Raw genomic sequence first — 20,114 nt, forward strand, 5'->3', positions numbered from 1 at the left:
TCCCTGCGATAGAAATTTCAGAATTCTCCTCTTGCGATACAATTCAACAAAAATTCCACCTTAAAACTATTTCTCCTAACATCACGAAACAAAAAATTCCTGAACGGAAATAATGAGAAATTTGCCAGTCCCGTGAAATGAATTTTCTCCCATTATAAAGAAACAAAGCTTTGATTTGGCACCGTCCATTACCAATATGTTGGATGGATTCGTATAATTTTTTCCTTATCTAAAAATGACAACTTGATAGCATGTTTCTTATAATGCTGCTTAACCTTTAAACTATTCGGTTATTTCATCTTTTCCTGGTAAGAGCTTAACTCAAAATCCTGTTTCTCGTCGCATACGCTTTTGCGAGCCGCGGCTGGCGCCGTGCTTTCTTTAAAGTTCATTTCAGTTCATTGGCGATTTGTGTGCTCTCATATATAGTTGTCACTCGGCGGCGAAAATAAAATGCACGAAAATAATCGGTTCGCATTGGTGCACAAACGCGGCGTAAACATTTATTTTTGCCGTAATCTGCTCGTCGATCTGACTTTTGGAGAGCGCCGCAGATTTTATGACAGGCTTGAATGACTGCGGCAAAAATTGAGCTGTCACGCCGGATCCTCGCCCACAATGAGAGCAAGCAAGTTTCAGGCTTCAGCCCAGAGCACAACTTTGTAAGTTGCCAGCGAGCAAAGTATTTTACAAACTCTTCTGCTGCGACGGCGGGCAAGTGATTAACGCGCGCGGACCGACGTGTGAGAGACAAATACGTTTGCATTATTTTACTCTCACGATGTGCACTGCTAGTGAGCAGAAGCTGCCCATGTCGGTGACTCATTTAGTCTTTATAAGGATTATTGAGAAATCAGTGGCTCATTTTAAACGCGCAGATAGATGGCTTTTGTAGATATACGCGCGTGTGTTTATGTACGTGCGGTGTGCGAGTGATGGAGTGATGCAAATGCACTCTCATTTCGTTCGCCGAAGAGCCCTATCCATCAGTCTCGGTGCACGGCGGGAGGTACACGTACAATCCCTTCCCACCTATTTTCTTTCTATTCTTTTAGTGACAATTAATACCGGTAAGGCACGCATCGGATGGAAAGCGGCCTTCGACACAACCAACCACGTAGAAGTGAGCCATTTTTTCAGATTTCTAGTGGTGAAATTTATGATTCATTGATCGTTGTTGCTCCCTAGAACTAAAAACTGTTTTGGGTCACGCTCAATTGGACACAAAGTTTAGTGGACCCAGTGGACCGTCTAAGAGCCCATACCACACTAATCAGGGGAGGGAATTTAGGTTATTCAAAGATCGGGAATTTGAGTTATTTGAACAAGTTTGGTTAAAAAATGTAAAATATCAGCTGCTCGTCTGTGATGAGTGTATATAACATATACACGTCACAGAGGATGAGTGTTTCCCTCCACTGCAAACTGTGCCGTGTAGGGGAGCAGGCCAACCTTGCTTCGGCAGTAAAGTAAAATCAGCCCCGTTTACTTCTCACTGTGGCTGGCGTCGGCTGCTTCTTTCTCTGTGTGTATTTTTTAGTGCCTTCATAGGTCGCCTCCGTAAAAAAGGAGCCATAGCTGAGGAGCATCATCGTCGTTGAGAGCTCTGAGACTGAACTGACGCTCATGTCGCTCATGACGCTGCTCGCTCGCTCGCTGCTAGTCCTTCCCCTCCTCAGACCCACTGTTATTTGGCCGATCGCCCCTATTATTCTCTCTTCTTTTCCCGGTCTTTTCTTCTCTCATTCTAAAGAGGCAGTGGCAGAGGCAGGCGGGTCGGTGAGGTTTTCACCGCCACCACCACCGTCACCGTCAGTACCCGGTCAGTACCTTGGCTGCGTTCGAATGCGAGGATCTCTAGGAACAGAAGGCGTCCGCTAGTCTGCTGTTGCCGCCGCCGCCGCTGCCTGTTGCCATGTGGTGAAAACCTATAGTTTTCGCGAAGCTAGTGCAAAATTCAAACACTACCGCCGAGACGCAGCCATGGATATGAAAAACAACTCTAGTCCGGCGAAACAGCCGCCGCAAGTGGACCACGTGTCTAGTTCTGCAGGAAAAGATGGAGGAGGAGACAGAATGGCCACCCTTCCTCCCATGCCATCCTCCTTTCGACTTTTCGAACTGAGTCAACCAGAGTTGTTTCCGGAACCTAGCTTCCCTTACCCACCAGCTCCAAGTGCAGTTCCTATGTACCTCCTTGGGCAACAGGTAAAGTTTGTCGGAAAAATCGAGCGTTCAAATCTAGAGGTTCAAATTTATGTTTTTTTTTGTCGGGCATCCGTTTAGAAAAATATCGATTTTAAAGTCGTCCTTCTTTCCCGTGTTAAAAAGTCAAATATTCGGAAAATTTCCTGGAAAAATCCGAAAAAAATGAACAAGGGATAAAATGTTACTATACAAGGCATCCCCATCTGATTGCGAACAACGTACACAAAAAATACAAAATAAAAAAAAATCGAAATCCATTCAAAAAGTCCAACCTCGTGTGGATATAGAAAATTCCTTCAAAACATTTTATTATTGTAACTGAAGAGATCGTCACAAACCAAGACGTTAATCGCCATTTTCACAAAAGACAGTCGCCCTGAGAGGAAAAAATAGCCTATACCGTAATATCTAATAATATACCTGAGAGTCCAATTTCCTGAAAGGATTAAAAAGCTACCCTCTCGGTAGGATGCCGGGACGTTTTTTTCGCCTTCATCAAAGATTATGGGGAAAAAGGAGGCTAGGAACTAGGCCAACCTTGAATAACCGACAGTAATGCGTGAAGAAATGGTAACCTTAAAAGTGTGCTTCATCCCTTGGGAGTTTACCTGCTTCTGCATGCGGGAATTTTGTACACAGGGTATACACTATAACCTCCCCTTTCTCAGTTGAGAGAAACGCAGGCAGCCGCATTGTTATCACAGTCACTAGTTCAAGTTTAGTTCCCTTTTTGTACTCAAGGATGATGCATCACGGGAAGTGGTCCTTGCTGCTGGCTGGATATTTTTTCCCCGCTTACATAGGTCGAATTTCACGCGGTAAATTCAATGCTAGGGACGTTAACAATGAAAAAAAAATATTGAATGATCGTCCCAATCGTAAAAATTCTTCGACCTTTTAATATATTTTGTGCTCAATTTCAGGAGTGATCGTCAAAATCACCACACAAAAACACGTTATGCATCTTTGCTCCCTTCGATTTATCAAGGGAGCCCAAAAAAATTCGTAATGCGACTATTTTTTCATTGTGAGCGAAAAAGAACAGAGCCAGCCTAATCTCAAGAGTGTTTTCGCGGGCGTCACTCTGATGCAAGTTAAAAATCGCTTTTTTGATCACGTCTTGGCAGCTGACACGCCGTGGCTGTCTGCGTTGAAACAAAACAGCAATTTGTCCAATTAGCATACATATTCATTTTTAATGCGAGATTCTGTTTCAACAACACCAGCAACACGACATACACGACGACGATGGGCGGATACTCCTGTTGGTGTGTGTGTGTGTGTAGCTCAAATACACATACGCCGGAGTAATTGCGCTCCGCGCATACCCTCGAGTGCATTATTTGAATATATTGTATGCGAATAATTTGCTTGCCGGCCGAATTAAATGCCGACCGACCGGCCGGCAGGCTCTCTTTCTCCTGACTCGATTAAGTGGTGCACGCCGTTAATGAATCGTGTATTTGTTATGTGTCTGCGCAAGCGCATTGGACACGCTGCTCAACCGGTTGACCCCAAGACTGCGGGTGGAATGAATTACTCAATTTAGAAAGGATTTGGGCTAGAAAATCTGAAACGGTTGAAAATTGAAAGAAGAACACCGGCTCACTGAGAAGTAGAGAATGTTTCAAAGGGAAGAGAGATCACACTGAATTCAAGAACAGTTCCTTTGTGATTTGACCCTGAAGGAAAATGCTCATATTGTTCCTCATACAATAGCAAGCCAAGCGGCCAAAGGGTTAAGAAACCTGCTGTTTGCTTTGCCTATGAAACTTTGCCGCAATCAGACCGTGGGTGGGCTGCTTTTATTATGGCCATTGTACGAAAATGCCCGCTCTGTTACTGACATGAGCCTTAATTGCGGCGCATTGCTGCAAATTCCCACAATTCAGCTGAGATTTAAAATATTGACCGACAAATCCAGTTATTTTCATTTAACAATGCGCGGTCAGTAATACGAGCGTGGCCTGACCTTTCTGCATGTTTTGCTGCGCGGTAATTGCACCCAAGCAATAACTCAACCTTGGGCCGGCCGCCGAAATTAAATTTTAATTAAGGACGCGCGTGATTAAGATCACTTTTGCACTGCTGGCCCGAGGAGGAGGCTGCGACGTCTGCGAGAAAAGCCGAGAGCCACCGGTCCCATTTTAATTATTGCCGCAGATAAAATCAGCCCTGGCGCACGTTACACCTTTTAAGTTAGTGGTGTGTCGAATCGAGATTTATTCCCGCGCGCACATGGCCAGCGGGCCGCGCCACTCTCTCGTCGAAACTTTGAACGCAACGGCGATCGTAAATCTGAAAATAATATTAATTAACATGTATATCGATTTGGAAAGCGAGCGGCTGTCATCTCCTGTTTAGCTCAGGAATGTATGCATAATTGCATTGAAAAATCGGCAATTCAGCAGCGGCATACGATATAATAAATTGGAAGGAACGCGGCGTGACTGCACACGTGAAATCGCTCACAAAGAATTAATTCGCCTCGTGCTCTACATGAGCCCGTTACGGACTCTGAATATTTTATCCTTCTAATATTTTATCTCTCTGACTTCATCTCGCGTAATAAAAACAGCTCCAGAAGCAGGCGCGCATCTCACAAATAATCGTAATTGACCCTCAGCGTCGTGCAGCTCTCCGTGTGTGTGTGTGTGTGTGTGTTTGTATATAATTTTTCAGCGGTTACAACACAAAACCATCAGCATGACTGGAGAGTTAGAGAAATCTGGTTGGTGCGTGCCGATGCCGATGCCGACGAGACACTTTTCTTAATAAAACCTGCGCAGCCACTTCCTCCTTCTGCCGTCTTCACGTGAATAACTTTTGTTCCATTATGCCGCGAGTATGTATGAGCGCTTGTTTGAGTTTAATTTAATTCTTGCGGGAGGAGGTGCGGCCGAAACGGGAGCTGCGTTGATGGATTCGCGAAAAGATTGCTGACCCGAGAGAGCGGGCCCAGCCAGCGGGATTCCGAACAGGCTTATAACTCTCTGAAATGTGGCCCGATTTTTCCTTTCCTTTTGCTCTTTCGCTATATAGGGAATAAGTTATTTAATTAATCATAACGTAACGTGCAAGCGAACAAATTGCTCACACCAATTGTTTCTTACGTGACGTTTCAAATGCACACACTCTTTAACCCGGCCGGGTCTTTTAAATGGGTGCTGGTAGCACATTATGCTAATTGAAAATTTCAATTTGCAGCCGACGATTGGGGCGTTCAAACGATTCCGAGTTCATTTTCAGCGCTGAGAGGCACATGTTTCGAAAACCTTTTCGCACAATTAATTGGCCAAACACGACTGGCCGGGCGGCCGAGGTGCTTTTAAATTCACACTTGGCTGCAAAACAAAATTTATTGTCGCCTTAATTGCAGCGTACGCGCCACTTAACAATCCCATTACCCGACGGAATAAAAATCTCTTCTCTCTTGAGACCTTTCTTCGCACTTAATTATGCAAAAGGCCGTCGAAATGTAAATTCGAGTGCCGTCATCGCGCCTCGGCCTGTGGGCTACGTGAACTTACTCACTCGCCTCTGTGTCTACTTTGAGCCGATTTGCGCGCCATCGGAAATTTCTCCAGAATTGTGGCGATCCGGCAACCGCGTCAAAAATAAAAACGGACACAGCCGTTTATCACATTACAAGAACAATTTGCATTTGATTTCCTGAATGCACAAAAGCGGTGCACATCAAAACCTGTTCATCATCGGCGCAACAAAGTTTTCTCCGGCTAAAAGTGCGGCTTTCCAACACCAGCAGGCTCGCCATTATCTGGCATTAGAAATCTGCTGCGGTAACAAATTGACTTTTCAAACTTGTCGAACGCGATCGGCACAAATGAATACAAAATTGCGCATTCCGCCATTGGCAACATTCGTTTACAAGGTGTTCCGATGCCTCCTGATCCAGTACCGTAAAGGTCTAGCTGGAATTTTACTCTGATTAGGGCGGAGCTAAAAAAATACGGTTTAAACCCAAATTCGTATTCGTGAAATCTCCCAACGGTGTAAATTATTGCGCCGATTTTAGCATTACGGTGGGTGGCGCGCACTTCTCTCACCTCTACGCGCGCAAATCCGGTTAATACACTCGCGCGAACGGATAAATTATCAGACGCGAAAACTCATAAGAGAGTCTGGGCAGTTTTATTTTAGTGGGTCATTATTGTTATTACTCGCCGGCCGCTGATTAGCATCTGGGAAATAAATAATTCAAGCTAGGTGCGAGTGAAATCAGCCGAAAATAAAAAGAGCTGCGTTTCTCTTTCGATTTGGCTCAAGAGAATTCAATCAATTTTAAGCCAGCACTTTCAGTTACGTTCGGCAGGTTGATGAATAGCTAAAAAGCTAAGCTCAAACATCAATCAAATCTCACATCGTTAAGCAAAAATGTTGGTTAGAAGTGTTAACCCATTTGAAATTTATGAAATCGTTGTTTGCATAAATCGTTGCATGGGTTGCATTGTAAAACACTGCGTCATTTTTGTTGGAAATCATGTTTCAGGAGATAGCCAAGAGCTGATTTTCCTCAAAGCTGTGGCGCGATAATGAACACATTAAAATGCGTGCACTCGCCGAGTTAATCATAATAATAACCGTTCTGATTATGGCGTCGTCATAATAGGCCTTATAAATAATCCGCCGGACAAATATGGAAGCTGCACGCACCACATCTCGCTTTTCGTCCGAGAACACGCGGATGTTGCTCTTGCGCGCGTGTAATTACCACCATCGCTTCGCGCACAAATCACGTTAATTTATAATAAATCTCTTGCGGAGAAAAATGATCGTTTTGCGCGCATATCGACTTTCGATGAACACACGCCATGAATCACGAGCATGTGCGTATTTTATGAAATCGGCCTGCGTGGAAAAGGGCATAATGGCGAAACGTTAGTTGCGCTGCTAAGTCACTCTGCTTATCCATCCGGCTCTGAACTGAAGAGAGACTATGCGCTGTTCAAGGACGCCGAGATGAAATTGGATACAAATTCGATTACCACTCACTCCTCGGTGCGGATCTCTTCGCACCCTCGACCCCGGGAAATCATTAGAACCCTGCACCGCGAACGGATACACATATATCTGATGTACTGATGCGCCGAGGGGATTTCCTTTTGATTATTTGCGATGTGGAATTGATCAAGAGCTCCGTATGAAATCTGACGCAACTTGAAAGTACAAAATAATTAAAGCATTGAGAAAAATCGCAGAATTTTTAAATCCAGCACCCACGACACGCGGTATTCAAGCCACAGCTGCCAAAAGCCGAAATAAGCAACAAAACACACGATGTTTTCAAAGCAGCAGCCATCAATTAGTGTTGAAGCCGAAGAGTTGAGTCGATTTGGCAACTACGAGTAGTGCACTGCTTGCTCCCATTCGCTTTAGGGGTGAGGGTGACACGGCGGTTTGCTGGGAGAGAGAGAGCGAGAGAGGCCGTGGAAGGAGGAGGTCATGTTACACTGCAGCTTCCTGTGCGCGCAGCCAGCTCCCCGAGTGCACCCCAAGCGAGCGAGCTAGCGTGCACTTTTGCGACATGCTAACCTCTTTTTCCAAACACTACTAGATTTTTCTCCCTCGTCCGTTGCGCTCAGTCGACCGGGGGTGGAATCCACCGGCAAATGACCAACTCGCACCCCTCGCACCTTCCAGTTTAAAAACACAGCTGCCTCTCTGAATGCACCCTCGCGTTGCCGCTGTTAATGGGTCCCTGCGTGGCGATGGCAGTCGAAACCTCGCTGATCGCGCGGCCTGGCCAAGCGTCCCACGGGCATGGAAAATCGTAAAAGCCGGCCTCACTTCCGTCCTGCCGCGCTAATTAATGATTTCTACGCAGCAATACGCCACGCTCTTTGATTTTAATAATCCACCGCGTGGTTAATTAACGGCAGTGTCGCGACCCTCCAGCGGTTTGACAGTTGTTGCTTGGTTCTTCGTTAACAATTATAGTTCAAAATTAACTGAGTAGAATTTTTTGAGATGGGTGGGCGATACCCTGATAGCGAAAACTCACGGGCCTCGTTGGAGGAAGCCCAGTCCAGAAAGGGACCAGCTCGTGTTTCTGCCCCTGCACCGGGGTCTTAAATTGAAACGCTAGACATTTGTTCCGTGATATTAATCCACGCGAGTCGGGAAGTTTCCGCAATCATTGCAAAGCTAGTGAGTCACCTTTAGGCGCAAATCAGCCCGCACCCGACAATGCGAGCCAATGACTTGGTTTGTAAATATCAAGGTCATCTACAAATCATTTCAATACTATCCTGAAATTTAAATGTATTCGACCGTACCCATTTTCTGGAGTAGAACGTTGGCATTTTTTACTCTACACACTGTGAGTAAAAGGCCATTTAAGCCAAGCTTAACTGAATGGCTACTCAGCGCTCTTTTCCAAAGCATTTCGGTGGACAGCCATAACGATTTGTCAGTTAGCCTTCTCATATTGAGCAGCCTAGTGGCACGTGGGTCCGTCTCATTATGACCATATAGGCACCGTGACCATGTGGTGCGTTTTGTTGAGCAGGTCAGGTCTTCTTTTCACTCAAAAGAGCCTGCTGTGTGTGTAGTGTGTATGCGCGCGCCAGAGAGAAAGAAAGACAGAGTCCAGCTGGTGCATCGCCGCCGCCGCCGCGCGCGTCTGTCTGCTCTGCTCTCCATAAAGCACCACGTGTCCGAGGCGAGGCACACGCCTTCTTCCACTCGGTGTGTCAGATGGGACGCGACACGTGTTTCTCACCTGTGGCACTGATTTCGTTAACTGGGGGCGCGCCAAGCCGTCGGACACCCCTTGCAACGGCGCACCTGTGTGCCTTCTCACTTCTCACCTGTTTAGTCCATTTTCGATACGTTTGTTATTCCCACAAAAGCAGTGATTGGATTCGGCCATATGTGCAGCTATTTGATGGATCAGCAGGAAATTCATTCAAAGAAGGGTTTTGAGTGAGACCGTTTATTTTCCTCTGCTAGAAAATTCGGTGTCTGGCCTCTAATTCATCTACGGGCGGCAAAAAGTGTGCCAAGACAATAAAACGCGAGTCTTATTGACACGCCGATCGCGCGAGAGCTTAATTAGACGGCGCGCGGATCGCAATTAAATGGCGAGCGGCTTGTTAGTTTCGGCATAGGTTTGAGTGCGAGTATAGTAAACCTGCTTGGACTAGTGTGCATGATAATTACAGATGTATAGAGAGGCAGCTGGAGGCCTTTTTATACACACACACACATATATTTAATCATTCGGTGCGCAAAAAAGCGCCGAGCGGCAACGTTACGAAACCGCGCGCGCTGTAAAAAACCCTTTCACATCTCTCCACGTTGGCTCCTCGGTCCGTTTTATGCACGCTTTTCTCGAACGGAGAGGAGAAAGAGAAGGAGGAGAGCGTTATAATAAAATCTCGCTTTACGATGATAAAATTTTTGATGGCGCTGCCAAAGCTTTTGAAAGTATGTCGGAACTGGTCTCGCGGCGGCTGCGCTAGCTGGGCTATTTTTGAGCTCATCAACATCATCATATTTTCATAATCCGGCTGGATGTTGAGCAGCTTTTTTCATTAAACGAGCTAGACTGCTGAGTATTCTTTATTAATTTGTCAGAACGTTTGAAATGTTTCATCGTTTCTGACTGACTGTCTTGAATTTGAGTAGCGTGAAGGATTTCCTCTGTGCCTTGCGAAATTGCGCACGCACACTCGCTGCTCCATTGCTTGCTGCAAAGTGTTAAAATTGGAATGTCAATAGCGAGCGTGGCGAATTTCCACTGTTGAAATAATCGTGTCCATGAACCTTACTTCTAGCGCAACACCAAGCTCTACCGTGTATTTTTACTGGAACAATTTTAATTATTGGCCTTAATAGATACTATATAGACAAAAATTGAGATATCAAAAAGCAAAACAATTTTTTAGTCCCCCGCTTGAAAGGCACTACGGTCATGCTAAAAAGATAGCACGAGCCGAGCATTTCCGCTGGCAAGCGTTTTCTTCCCCGAACTCATTAAGCTGATAATTTAGTGGCGGAATTTTGATCAGCACCGCGTTTCCTGTCTTCAGCGGGGTCGTTTGTTTCACTCGCGCGTCGTTGCGTCAAGTGTGCGAATTTCTCGGCACCCTCTCTCTCTCTATAGCTCGGACCGTTTTTTACAACCCCCGAAAGACTTGATGATTCAGCTCTGGCGCAGTATTCGTCTTCATCTAAAAGTCAGTCAGCGCGCGATGGAGAGAGAGAGAGAGAGAGAGAGAGAGAGAGAGAGAGAGAGAGAGAGAGAGAGAGAGAGAGAGAAAGCCGAGCTTTAGGTTGTTAATGGATCTATTATTAGCATTGGCATCAAACTGCTTTAACTCCAAAATGGCGCTGCTTCACTTACACACCAACGTCAACCCAATAATCGTGCACACATAAAAATACCTTTTCACTATCTGGCCCGGACCGAAATGTTCCGAAATATTTCTCTCTTCAAAGAAGCAGCGCGCGAGCACCAGGCAGGCGAGGTCAATGGACCACGAAAACGGCGGCGTGCCGCGGGATGCTGATAAATAATAACAAGCGAGGCGAGATCGCGTGTGTACTTGCGATATGCACCTGTCTTTTCGCGGCAGCAAGCTGCCGCCGATCAAATGGCAACCGACATTCCTTGCTCCAATGATCGACCTCCCAAAGAGTGTGCGGAACAAGACAATGGCTGACCCTGTCTCGCAAAGATGCACCAAACACCGACGCCTCGGGCACTTGCCACACTCACCTGGGGGTTCTATGAATTATTTTTGCCCAGCAAACGGTGGGCGGCTTGCGAAAACAGCACCCTTTAAACTTTTCTAGGATACAAAATATTCGTGCTTTCTCAGACGCTAGAGTGCGCGAAGATGATCTGCAGTATAAATTTCCGTTGGCTGAGAGACAATGCTTTCGTCGCGCGCGCGCCTTTGTTTTGATAGAATTAATCAAATATGTGGAGCACCGCGGGAGCCGCGAAGCGAGCGATCCAGATCTGTCGCTCGGCCGCCGATTTATGGGCTTTTGTGCGCGCTGATGGAACTCCAGCACTGTGCTGCAAAAACAATTGGATGAGTTAGTGCAAGCATCACGATGCTGGAGATGAAATTCGGCTAACTCATTACAGCCGACCGACTCGGTAAATATTCCGACATGCAGAATCATTTTTATATTTCATAAACTTTTTGCTGGATCACGTAATAATTTTGAGGAGAGTGTAACAGGCATTTTAAAAAAGCAAAGTGGTAATGGGCATGCAAACAGCGTTTTTTAGTGTTTTCTTAACAAGCAAAAATATTATTCCGCGGCGAAAGTTACAATTGTTGGCAATAAAACTAGCAGCTCCGGTTAACCACGACTGAATTACTCTTTCGGAACACGAAAAAGATCAGCGTGAGCGGTCAGAAATATGTTAATCGGCTTGATTCCACAAACAGCTGATAAAATCTGCGCAGCTAATTAATTGTTATTTTCTTTCTTTCCGGGATGAATCGCCTGTTTATTGTGTTCGTGCTCATTTTCGCATTTTTCCCGTTCTACAATTTAGAAAGTGTGCTTTTCCCAGGCCAGGAGAAAATATTTGGCAGCCGACGGGTGAAAAGACCCTGTAAGAAGCGCAAAGTCGGCGAATCGCAAATTATTATTGCACAGACAGCTCTTTTTTATGCGCCGATTACATCTCGAGCGCGCGGCATTAAAAATAATGCATCAGTGCTGTAAACCGAAACTCTTCTTTTTTTTCTGTGCTGAGGCTCTCGACGCAGCCGAGCCAAAGGTCAAGTCTGTTCTCATGACAATATAGCGCGGCTAATCTGCATAAATATTCAATTTTCAAAGGAGACACACACAGCTTGCCAATTGCGAGAGTGCTCGTGCAAAACAATCAATTATGTCGTTTATAATGTGTGTACCTCTCCAGCGGAGGCGGAAAACGAAAATTTACTTTTTCTTCTTGCTGGCGACATGTTGTCCGTGGACAGTTGACATTTAAAGAAGAATAATTAATGCTTTGTTCGAACCAAGTGGTTCTCGTTGCCTCTGGACGTTTACTTAAGCTGCGTGAAAATTTTGTAATCCAACTGACTTTGAATAATCAATTTTAAAAATGGACTAAACCATTGAAAAAGCTGCTCTGTGTAATGGAGAGATTGATCGAAATGAGTTAATTAAATTTATATTTGCATACCATACTAAAGGGGCCTCCTTGAATTCAGCAAAGAATTAAGCCACTGCGGGGATCCGATGCAGCATCATTTGAATATTCGCACGACGTACCGTTGTTGTATTCGAACCTCGAAACCGAATACCTGAGAGAGAGCATCGGCATCCTCTAATGTGTATCGTCATTACTCGCCGATCGGCGAATACAGCTTCATCAAAATTCCTCCCCGTCCGTGTAGCTATTGACGGTTTGGGCGAGCCGAATTGATTTATTTTCTCATACAAATAAACGAGTCTCTCTCTATCTCTCCTCGTCCACTTGACTCGTTACTTCCGTGAGCTCGGCCATATTTGGTAATAGAAATTGCCGTGCCATATTCCGCTGAGCGGCGGCGGCTGCGTCGTCGTCCTCTCGCGTATGGATCTCTCGAGCAACACAAAAGTCAGATCGCGGCCCGCGATACATTGGAAAGCCGAATTTATGGCCGTTTGATATTTCGGCCGGGCGAAATTCAATAAGTTTGGCACGACTCGAGCGGATTGGTCCAGAGGGTATTGCAATGAAGAGAGCGCGGCCAGTCAACCTACCCGCACCATTATCTAAAAACGCGCGTACATATGTATACAAACATATATGTACACTCGTATGTAAATTTATAGTTTTAATGTAACACGCTATGTATAAGCGGCTTATAAAGTTAATGAGGCAAAAGGCTGAGAAGAAAAGTCGGTTCGCATCTCTCGGCACTTTTTATTATCGGCATATGGAAACCATTAAATTCTATTACAGCCGGCTTGGAACACCGCGAGCGAGCGGAGCATGGCGCAGCCTCTGTGTTTTGTGTTGGGCCGATTTATCAAAAATCTTGGCCAATTACCCTCTTTGCTGACCTTGACCTCGTAAAAGCGCATGTGAAATTCGGCGGGCCCGCGGCGGCGTCAGCTATTGTGCTTTGCTGTGTGCAAGCAGCCGAGGAAAGTTTCCAATCACCATAAATCATCAGTGGATTTTTCATCAATCACCAGAAATGAACGTGTGGCTAATGCCGCATTTTAATTAAGTCGGTGTGCCGCTTTGCACTCCCTAGCCGGGAAATTGAATATAGTATATAGCAAAGCTAAACTTTCAATTAATGTTAATTACGTGTTGAGAATTTTACGGATCAAACTTGTTTTATTTCGCTCACAACCACTTTAAAACTAAATTAAATCATTTGCTCATCTGGCTGCTCGCTTTTTTGCACCGTTGATAACCGCATATACTGTATTCTGCACAGTGTCCAGTCTCACGCTGCTTTGCCGGTGTCATGTGTGAGCAGGCAGGCAGAGGAGCGAGTGAAAGAACGAAAGAGTCCGTGGGAGCGAATTAAAATCGCTCCAGTAAGATAATATCTGCAAATCATCGGCGATCGGCGGCGCGAATACCTGCCGCCCGAGTGTACACAAACAGTGTCGAAATGTGGGCCAGCCGCAAAAGCGCAGCAGCAGCGGCGGCGGCGGCGGCAGCTCTTCACTTTGGCGGACAGCAGGCCCGTGTCCCACGTTCCACATACACACACGTACCGAGAGTGTGCGCTGTGTACACGCGCGGCTATGTAAAAAAGGCGCAACAACTTTTTTCAGCCACACTCTCGCGAGTCAGTTGGCTGCGTTTTTATTAAGTGCCTCGGCGGCATATTGAAGTGTTTAGATTAATCACCCGCAAGAGAGCGAAGGGAAAGGAGCCGGGATTGATGATGCTCGCGCCGGTTTGTTTGCGGTTTTTCTTCCGCGCGCGATTGATGAATTGGCAGCGCAGCCGCCACACAGCCAGGATTAAAACGTACTGCATACACAAACGGACCCAACGCTCTGCTCTGCGCCGAGATTATCGCGCCAAGTCGCCGCCGCCTGTCAATCACGACAGCCGACTCGAAAATGACATGCTTTTGATGCAATTTGAGCCGTAATTTGCATGAATGGCAGACTAAAAGCCAGTGCTTTTTTCTGCACCATCCTATATTCTATAAATGGCCCTAACGGTTCCAACTCTGATGATTTTGTTTCAATATGGGCATGGGCATTTAAATTTACAAGCAATACATTTTTAAACCTGTATTTTATTCTATCATCCTAATCGCAAGTTAAGATGTGGTTTGCGATTCAAGCCAAATGAAAATATTTCAAAACTTGATATGCTACTTGTAACATAATATTTTTATAAATTGATACGGCCGGTGTGTTTCTTTTCTATATTTGATCTTTACAGATCTAGCGAACATTTTTATACAATCAGTTCTATTTCGGGTGGCATTCACCCCTTCTTCTCTCAACTCAATTCCAATAAAGGGTTTAAATCAACCCCTGAGCAGTGCGCATCAATTTGCTTTCGGTCCTGCGAATAAAAGAGGCCTTTCCACCGGCTGGCCTTGCGCACAATCGGAAAAGGCTGTTGCTGCTGTCTCCCTCACCCCCTGGCCCACTCGTTCACTAACACAATCCGCACTTGGAAATTTTCAAGTGCACGCCCGACCGGTGATAAATAAAGTGAGTGTGCTCACCGGGAAGATCAGCGGCAGCAGGTACAGCGCTGGCATAAAGTATCGCGGCCAATTCAATTTATTCGGTGGCGCGCGTGTTTTATAGAATGCCGTGCATAATACACTTAGGCCGATAGCATCTATGGTGCGTCTGCTAAGGGCTAGGGGTGGTTGGTTGCTTCGCCCGCTCGCCGCATCGTCGTTGACTGACGACCGCTTTTTTCTGCTTCGTCCGCCGCCGCCGCCGCCGAGCCGTTTCCTCCTGTTGCTATGTAGAGCAGTTCAACCGATCCTCCAATGCTTGAGGACGTTGATTTCGCTTTGAACACGAGTACAATTTTATCTTTAGGATTTGTTCCTTGATTTAAGTGAATAATTGTAAAAAACTGAAGCAAATCAAGGCCATCAGCTCAGCATTTGCCTTTTTAATTCATTCAAGTAAAGACGATTCGGAAAGGATTAAAAGAAACCAGCTGCAGACGGAAGTCTTAACCGAATCAAACGTAATTTGAAACAAAAAATCGAAATTTGAACTGCCTTGTCACACTCAGCGCAGCTCTTATTCAAAGCTACAGTCATTAACTCAGCACTCTTGGGCTGTTCTGTGAAAAGCAGTTGTTGGCTTCTTTGGAGCAGAAGCGCGGCTTGAAAAGAAAACACTCCGTCTTTGGTGAATCATTAATACGATTCTCAGCATGCTGAACTGCATGACTCCTTTGCAAGTAAATCGAAGCGATACAGTGCTGGATCCTTTGAACGGATTAAAATTAGTTCTACAAGGCCGTGTGGCTTAAGACGAGTTGACATTAACTTCCAAGAATTGTCTGAATTTAACTGCTCCAGTAAATCTCAAAACAATTTCAAAACAAAGCGTTGATTCAAATTCCCTAGTAGTAACTTTATTAAAAAAAAATATTTGAAACAGCTGTTTTTCACTGTGAGAAATTATCATTCCAAGATGTTATTATTATGGAGTGAACAATGGCATGTTAATTGCTTCTGTTGGTCGCGTGTCTGGGAGGAAGTTGCGAATTTCGTTGAGAACCTGCCAGAAGCATCTTGATTTTATCAATTGTGGCCAGCAGTGCAGGGGAGAGGAGGAAATTTTAATGACGAGAGCGGGAATAATGGACGCGTAATTGCATATATGTGCCATTATGTATGCGTTCTGCGAGGAGCGAGTTGCGAGTTGGCTCGCGCGCGCGCGTTTTGCTTGAGTACTCGTAATTTAATTTAGACCTACTAGAGCATGATGCCCCCTTTTGTATAAACATAATTAACCACCCCCTGGCTGTTGGGAATAACCGCCCGCTCGTCCTCTTATTATGTATGTGCAACAATATCCTTATCTTATCGTCGAGTGTTGCATTATTTAAGCGTTTTGCCGCGCGCCAAGTAATTATCGTCCGTAGACCGAGAGCAGCCACCATGAAATTTCGCGTGGCTGAAAGGGCCGCTTCTTGTAGCACACATTTCAGAGACATGCAACCCTTGCGTGCATTTCTTGGCAGCAAACTCGGCTATAGGAGACAGTCCAAAGCCAAAAGGGGAAAAAGCGCCAGCATTCGTAAATTAGATAAATTATAGTGAAGGAACAAAACATATCTGTATATTTTTCTAGCATGCGTTCAAATTGAATTTTGCCCGTAAATGAATATAATTCAAACAACATTATTTTTAACGTGTACCAATCGAAGCAATAAAATTTTATTCTGGATGTACTTTAGTGCCATTTTAACTTTTGTCATTCTGGCACTATAGCGATAAAAAGGAAAATAGAAGAATTCGAATAATGCATTCCACAGCAGAAACTTGGGGTAAACACAAAAACTTGCAACGTTTGTTGATGATGACTTTACAGCTTGGTCCTATAAGCGGGGGTGGTTTTCCTTTCAAATAGTCCACCTTTTCGGCAGCAAGCAGATGAAGCAAAGAAATTTACTCCTCGCAGCCTCCCTTCCTCCCACCGAATCATCACGATTTATGTATTCTTTTGAGCCGCTCTCTCGCTGCTGGATGAAATTGTAGGGGCAAAAAGCGAGCGTGCATCAGTAGCTGTTGTATCTGCGCCGTGGAGCGAGACCAGAGAGACAGCAGATGGTGCGTGGTCTCTAATACATTTCGCTTGCTTCTCTACCTCCCCCTCGAGCCAACCGGCTCAAAACTCCCACCGACGACTGACTAACTGTGCAGGAAAAAATGTATACACAACGGAAAATAAAAGCGCCCCCTCGAAAAACGACCCCGAGCCCTGAATTATCCGAATTAGAAGCACGATGCTCGTTTTTACTCGGTTTTGCCACTCTTTTTGTAACAAATTCAATTTAATACTTAAATTAAACGTTCAAACGTGACAGTTAAACATTGCAATGGTGTAACGACTGTAACGTGTTTGCAGACTAAGATACAATACATCTACAGAAAAATAAAACGATTAAATTCAATGGGCTTTGTTATTTTGCTGCGATGTATATCCGACGAATCGAGCTAAGGTTGATGCTAATCTGATGACGAGCAGTTATGCAACTGGCATTATTCGCAGCTCCCGTTTTTGCTGTCGTGCGGAGATGCAACCAAGTGTGACCAGCGTGTCACGCGCCTTCCTCCTCGAGCTCTCGGCTCGTTCGCGTTCGCAGGAAGAAGCAAGCGTGCGGCTTTGGGCGCGTGGGCAGAGCATAAGGTCGAGAGAAATGATTCGCTTTGCTCAAACCATCGTGATATTATAATGTAATAGCATGCCAGGCTGTCACTCTCTTTTGCCTCCATCCCGAGCACGAATGCCGAGCGTTGAAGTCTCCTTGAGATCTCCATAAAGTGGCAATAAAATGAAGACTAGCCGCCTTAAGGACGCCTGCCGGATGTTGACTCGCGAGCTAACTCAAATTCAATTCCACACACATATTGCTAATCAATCGTATTACCAGAGTTTAATCGTGATTCGTTCTTGAAAGGCTGATCTGAATTTGTGCACTAGAGACAAGAAGAAGTTAGTGTAAAATTATAAATTTAAAAAATATTTCTTTTTAGGGTTTCTTAGGAAAATTGAGTTGATTTTTATTGCTCTCATCATTCAATATAATGAAAACAGAACGAAGATATTATCGCGGAGCTCGCCCAATTGCTATTTTTTCCATCAGATGGTTTTGGCCGGCGTGAGAAAAATTGCGAAAATCAGACCGTGACTGGCACTCGACGCAAATGATACGCAGCGTAAAATCACGCCGCGAATTAGCCGGTGTTGTTGTTGCGATTCAGCGAGTGCCGCTGCTTTTTAAGTGTGTGAATGTGCGTCTGAATAAGGGCCAGAAAGAGAGACGGCACTGTCATTTCATTACTCACCGGCTGCATCATTCGTGCTCATCAGAGCTTGTGTGAAATATTATCCGCGCGGCAGAAAGAAGACATTAGAGAGTTCTTTATTTTTATTCCATTCGGAGGAAAAGGGCACGCGCATTAGTACTTTTTCATGTGTATAATATAAATTTTCGAGCCGGAGAGGAGGGTCCCGAGTCCAAAACACCTTCTTTTTCGTCATGGGAAAACGAGGCGAGAGCACCACCCACTCATTATGCATACAAAAACGAAAGGTGACGTTGAGAAATCAGCCGGCGCTGTTTTACATTCACTCGCGGTCGCATCTCTTCTCTCCTTCGAGTCGTGTTTCTCCAACTGTCTGATCGCACATCCGAATAATTAATTTTGTTGGTCACTTCCATGAAATGAACACGCGTTTTAATGTTGCTCGCGTCCCGGCCGTTGTTTTTCTCGTGTAACTATTTATAATTCAAACGTGACCACTATTTGTAGTGAAGTGTTGGAATTCAAAAGTAAATTCCATTTTTTGACCTCACGTTGCGCGATTTCCATGGAGTAATCTGTGTGTTTATCACAACATGGAAAGCTGTTCAAAAACTATTTTTACTCGGCCTGGGGCATTACCCCTTTGAACTAAAGCGTGAGCACCTTGCCGATTTAAACGCAGGGCACCCTCGTGCAGTGTACACTTTGCACACGGTGTATAAAATAGGTGCAGCAGGCGCTGTTCAAACATAATAGAAAGCGAGCAGCAGCAGCGTCCTAGACTCGTGCATACATGACAATTTACTGCGGCGGAGAGATACTGCGCCGCGTGACGCCGGTTAACGGCAGCTGCACCAGGCAGAAGATCATTGCGCGAGGGGGTGGCCGTGCCTTCCCAACTCAGCACCGCTGGCTGGCTGCTCCAAATGTATTTTAATACACATGTATTCGGACGATTGTGGAGATGAGACGAGATATACACACGCAGATAGGTGAAGAGTGTTTGCAAAGGGTGAACGCGTAGCCCGCCAGCAACCCTCTCAAGTGCCCTTCATACGTGCTTGATCTGTCAGTGAAGACAGATTCGGCGAGTGCTTGCGTGGGCACGAGTGCGCTTCTCTCGTTTACTCTTTTCAGCGACTCGGTTTTTATTTGCATTCGAATCTCGGCATCTTCTGAAATGATCCGCTTATTTACAAATTGTGCTAAGGCTGCAATCATGTCAGGAGGAAACACCGTTTTTTATTGATTTATGCTTCACTTGGCCTGATTTCCTTCTGCCCCCGCGCTGTGGAAACAATAGTCGGTAATCAAGCGTGCTCATCAATCCGCAATTCGCACTTTGCCAAAAGTGACACTCAGCGGCGGCCGATCATTAGCAGGCCAGGAAACAATAACGATGCCTAATGGACGCGAGCTGCTCATTATGATGGATCGTTCCTCTATTCACACGACGCGCGAATGTCATATTAGAGCGGCGAGATAATTTTTGTTGTTATTTATAAAGGCGAGGTGGAAGGTCATCAAGATGCTTTCCATTCACTCTCTCGCACACAATGCATGCATCGCTCCTTCAAATAATGGCGGCTGCTGCTCGGCTGCTGCTGCTGTTGCTCCGATGGGGCGTTGCTCTGAATAAGCCTCAAAATCTTGATTAGAATTAACATGACTCTCATTTAATTCTTTCTCCCGACGCATTCAAGGCCGCACAAACGAATATTTCCCAGCCCAAAACGCCGATCTGTGAGATGCCTTATTATTTTCTGACCGAGGTGGTCCAACGGCGCGTGGGCGTCGCGTCGAGGAAAAATGACCAAAGTGCGCGCGGCGGCTCCTTAATGAGGCCTCCATTTGATGAATCTGCATTCGAGTACAATACCCCTTTGTGGCAACGCACGTCACAAAAAGCAAGCGGAAAACACAGCCTGCGTT

General features: G+C 45.4%; 1 protein-coding gene across 16 annotated transcripts in view; it reads left to right on the forward strand.

Annotated features, from left to right (window-relative positions):
* Positions 1-20,114, forward strand: part of da (daughterless) — a 107,945-nt gene that overhangs the window by 32,130 nt on the left and 55,701 nt on the right. For 2 of the 16 annotated variants that reach the window (XM_065476317.1, XM_065476319.1), the window contains exon 1: positions 1,969-2,208. The exons of the other annotated variants lie outside the window; for them this stretch is intronic. In XM_065476317.1, coding sequence (XP_065332389.1) covers positions 1,984-2,208 — 225 coding nt within the window. In that variant the 5' untranslated portion in view covers positions 1,969-1,983. Of the gene's footprint in view, positions 1-1,968; positions 2,209-20,114 lie in introns of those variants that run through there. 16 annotated transcript variants of the gene reach the window in all.

Source organism: Cloeon dipterum, chromosome 1 (genome assembly GCF_949628265.1).
Source record: "Cloeon dipterum chromosome 1, ieCloDipt1.1, whole genome shotgun sequence".
NCBI lineage: Eukaryota > Metazoa > Arthropoda > Insecta > Ephemeroptera > Baetidae > Cloeon > Cloeon dipterum.